Raw genomic sequence first — 5,000 nt, 5'->3', positions numbered from 1 at the left:
TAAAACCTTTTCCCCAAAATTCAAGGAATGTGGTAAATAAAGTAGGCCTAATAATAGACTTCTTGGTGACATGTGTGCTTGTAGAGCCATCTATTAAAAATCAAAATGGGAAGAAGGACTGAAAATCCAATTTTAATATATTTTATTTCCAGGGTTATAATGCTATTAAAATTGTAAACTTTATGACCTTCTAATGACCTTTAAAAAATTAAATTCAATTAGCTTTTAAATCCTAAAATAAGGCTTAGCACTGTAAGGTACCATATTACATTCTAGAGGGGTTGTATAGATATTATAAGGGTAATCTCGCAACTTACACCAACATCATAATCAATCCTAGCAAGTGTAGTGTTACCTGGGATGGTTCCAATAGGTATAACCCTGATTATTTATGTTCAAGGTGATTATTTAATATGCATATAACATCCTAAGACATAAATGAGGTGGAGAAAGAAAGAAAGAAAGAAAGAAAGAAAAAAAAAGAACAAACAAAAAGAAAGTTATTTCTGTATTTACTATATCTTGATGCCAAAATTATTATACTGTTGACAACCTATATTAAAGGTAAAAAAAATCTATGTTAATAGAACAAAGAGAGGTAGAAAAATTAAAAATAACAAGTAAACCTACACTATAATGTATCTTAGGTGTGATACCACTTTCTAAATCTACATTTTTTAAAATTCATTTCTATGTACTTTAGGCCCATAATGTATGCTGCTTTTGCATTTATATGTATCATTATTTGTAAGTTTAGAATTAATAATTTTTTCAGTCTATATGAATAATAAGAAAGATAAAATCTATAGTAATAATAAATAAGGAATGAAAATACCTTAAGAAAACATTGCTTCAGAAAGACTATTTTTTAAAGCCTGCCACTCTTGTATCAGCCTGTGTTTGTTCACTCATGAGGGTATCTAGGAATATCTAACTTCCCTTGCCCATGAGTAATAAATTTTCAACCATAGTTTATCCATACACAAGTGACTACAATATCTACATCTGCAACACATCTGTATTTTAAACTTCTGTGGAGGTTTCGCTTGATGAAAATAAAGGTTTTGAATATTAAGGGCCCACAGTATTTCTCTTGCTTTCAATTAAGTAGCCTCTGTTCTATTATACTATTAATTTCTGTATACACCTACTGTAGACTATGTTTCATATTTCACAGGTTTGGGATATTTATTAAGTACTGTAAATCTATCATACACCACCAAAACATATCGCAACAAAAATAAACTTTTTATAATGTGTAGTATTGAAAAAGAAGAAACCAGAACTAAAAGCTTAGATAAAACCAATTAGTTCTGGTATCAGATAATTATGGAACAAAAAATATACTTGAGATATTACTGCTGTAAAGAAAAAGAGTTAAAAAAGATTGGTGGTTAACTATGCAAAAGTTCTTACCTATTAAAGTATTTCCACAAAATTAAATAGCAAATACTTTTTTCATCCCATGTTTAATTTTAAAATGTGTAGATACAGGTTTACTTACAATGACAATATCTTTCTTCATTTAACCAATTTTAACATGTCTATTCTAACTACACTGTGCCAAAGCATACATTCACAAAAATGGAAAACCTTCATTACTAGTTACACTTTGGCAAGACTTTTTTTTTTCAGGTGTTTGTCCTATGAACACAGGATGCAAACTACCATCCAATGCTATATAAATGAATCAATTTAATGAAGCACTTGTGGCAGTTTATTAATCAAAACATCAGGTACTTTACAAGGTAATTCAGAATCGGTTACACAGTTTTCAAAAAGTTAGCTTTATGTTAAACTCTTATTAGAAACTGAACATACAATAAAACATGATTCTATAATTACTCATGTTTTTTTTTTCTAACCATTACGATGTATATCAATTAATATCTGGTTCCTCATTATAGACAATGTAATTCACTGAGTTGTTGAACTTCATACCATAAAAAAAGTATACATGAATAGCTCTGACCATAATTTCATTCATACAGCAAAATTCTACTTCTTGTACAAGCAAGTATAAATGGAAAGAAAAATCCTGGGAATATATTCAGATACATTATACAAAGTTACAATGCTGACAAATGAGCTAACATACAACATTATTTAAGTATTCTACACAACAAAACAACTATTTAGAATGGTTAAGGCAAAATATCTAATGCAAACTCCTTAGAATACTTTTAATTATTCATGGTAGCATAATGGTGTAAGAATATTACATTTTATAAACATTTCTATTGTAATTATAGATGAATATGCATTTTATGCTATTTACAAGAACAGGGAAATGGTACATTTACCAAACACAAGATTTTCTATAAAGTCTATCACTGCTTTTATCATATGCATGATCTCAATATTACATTAAGCAGCTAAATCTTTGTATCAATCAACCAAAGCAAAGCATTGGATATCATAGAACAAACATTCCGAGCATACTTACAACTTCTAAACCTCTCACAAGCCTTACATCTACCCTGAAAACTCTGATTTTCAAAATTAAAATAAGAAAAAAATAGAAATATGTATGAGAGGTGCTTTAATTCATGATAGTTAAGATTTTATTATTAGAAGAACTGTGGTGTTATATAGAGGCAGAAGTAAAGAATCCTGGATAGCAATGTACGCCGCAATATGTTTTTTTTTTTAAATTAAATCTAATTTGATTCCATTTCATACAATGGATATTCTTGGTGTGACATAGTATCTTTTATTTTGCTTCTAAGTTATCCCCTGTGTGCAAGGAATGGCCGGGGTTACCATCCACTGGCGTCGAGGGATTTGAACGCAGGTCAGCAAGATTGCTAGACGATATTGCTACCGATGCACCACACAGCCTCTCTAGAAAGCTTCATATATTTTTTCAAAATGGTCTATGGTACAAAAAATGGTATCACCAGTTTAGATACCACTATTCTGTTATGATTTTTATAGAAAATTTTACCATGAATGCTGACAGAAGAAAAGAAAAGCAAGAGTTATTCAGAACCAATGAAAAGCAAACAAAAATGTCCTATAACTTACTAGAACACATCCTGTAAACCAAATAACCACTCACAACAACGGTATAGACTCTTCCATATATAACAAGGTTTAATTTTGAAGAAATCATTAAAGACTAGTTTTGGCCATTAAAAAGACTTACTACTACAATCTGTAATCAATGAAAAACAAGAATTTTGAGATGGAGTACCAACAATAACAGGAAAGGCAATTAAAAGAAAATAACTAACAAAAGTAATGATAATAGGAAATAATAGCAGTATATAACAGTACTGCACATAATGATGATAATTACAATGATGATAATAACACCAACCATGAATATGAAAATGAACTCTAATTAAAATTAGGAAGGAAAAAAAAAAAGGAAGAAAGTGATTAGACTCACTCTGCCATAATTTCTCTTAGCATTTATTCAAACTCTCCCAAAGAACTAAATACAGATCATGTTGCCTTTTATTTAAAGCATATGAAAGAAAAGTAAAGAAAAAAACATAACTGCATTCTCTAATATCATTCCATTTGTTCTTGCCATTATACAACTGTCTGATTTTTATCATGTTAGTAATAGTAAGCAAAAGTAACAATTATCATATTACTAGATTAATATCCTAATTATAATTATTATCATTATTAATAATGACAACATTTTTTATTATGACCATTAACAGTGACAATGATAATAAATAAATAAAAATCATAATAACAAACAATAATATGAATGATAATACAACGATCATATAATCATGGGCCTTGCTATTAAGCACCAATGAACAGTAAAGACACCACCTAACTAACATCTTGCACTGGCTCTTATCTTGGTACTTTGTCCATTATTACTTGACTCTTAGTTCATCTGAGATTTATTAAAAAGGCAACATTTTAAATAAAAAATAATAATGATAATTATGAAAAAAAAAAAAAAAAAATACAAGAACAAAAGTTACTTAGCCCAGTTAATGATATTTGCTAAAATGCTGATTATGATCATGAGGGTGATGATAAGTACAATGGAAGAGGGCAGGGAAAAAATAAATGCATAAAATAATATAGCTATAATATATATTCACTGATTAATTAAAAGTTAAAGACAACTTTTTCCCCACACACAAATTCACATACACAGACAAACCCATGCTCATTAAAATCTGATGATCTGTTCCCCTGTTAGCTAATCTTTCTGTTCTGCACTTTTGAAAACTAACATTTCATTCAAATACTCTATGGTAATGAAAGGCATAATCATTACAGTACCATTTCCAGTCATTACCTAAATATGTGTGTATTGCCAATGATATATGATATTAAATTAACATAAGTTATTAAAAAGTTTTGGACTTTTAAAGTTTGTATAATATGTTTTTCATTTTGTAACAGAAGCACTAATTCCATCTACATTTACATTTAATCAGTAGTTTATATGTTAACCTTGTAGATTTTAAAAACTCCAAAACACATCTATAAATACATAAACAAGTAGTGGAAAAAAAAGAAGAAAAAGAAAAAGAAAAAGAAAAAAAAATCTGTACTTGTTCCACTTGTTTCCCTCCAGCCCTTACACTCAGCTGCGGAGAGCTTCAAGGCGGGTCCTCATCTCCTCCATGTCCTCCTCAGCCTCCTCTTCTGAGTCCTGAGGTAGGGCTTCGGCTCCTGTGGGTTCTGATGGCAGTGCATCGCTCACTGTTGCTGGGGCCTTGCCAAGTTCACCTGCTGTTATCTCCCACAGAACCTGGAATGCATTTTAAGAGTGGATCATAAGGTCATTTTTGCCTGATTTGTGATGTGCACTGTAAAATTTTAGTAGTTGCAAATGTTACAGGTAACTCACTCACTCACTCACTCACTCACTCACTCACTCTCTCTCTCTCACACATTCTCTCTCTCTCTCTCTCTCTCTCTCTCTCTCTCTCTCTCTCTCTCTCTCTCACACACACACACACACACACACACACACACACACACACACACACACACACACACACACACACACACAC

General features: G+C 30.7%; 1 protein-coding gene across 3 annotated transcripts in view; it reads right to left on the bottom strand.

Annotated features, from left to right (window-relative positions):
- Positions 1 to 127: 127 nt before the first annotated feature.
- LOC125039397 (charged multivesicular body protein 3-like) overlaps positions 128 to 5,000 on the bottom strand; it is a 20,646-nt gene continuing 15,773 nt past the window's right edge. For all 3 annotated transcript variants that reach the window (XM_047633252.1, XM_047633253.1, XM_047633255.1), the window contains one exon: positions 128 to 4,735. In XM_047633252.1, coding sequence (XP_047489208.1) covers positions 4,568 to 4,735 — 168 coding nt within the window. In that variant the 3' untranslated portion in view covers positions 128 to 4,567. The remainder of the gene's footprint in view (positions 4,736 to 5,000) is intronic.

The sequence above is a fragment of the Penaeus chinensis genome, chromosome 27, assembly GCF_019202785.1.
Source record: "Penaeus chinensis breed Huanghai No. 1 chromosome 27, ASM1920278v2, whole genome shotgun sequence".
In the NCBI taxonomy this organism is placed as follows: Eukaryota; Metazoa; Arthropoda; class Malacostraca; order Decapoda; family Penaeidae; genus Penaeus; species Penaeus chinensis.
This window is presented reverse-complemented; position numbering and strand designations above follow the sequence as displayed.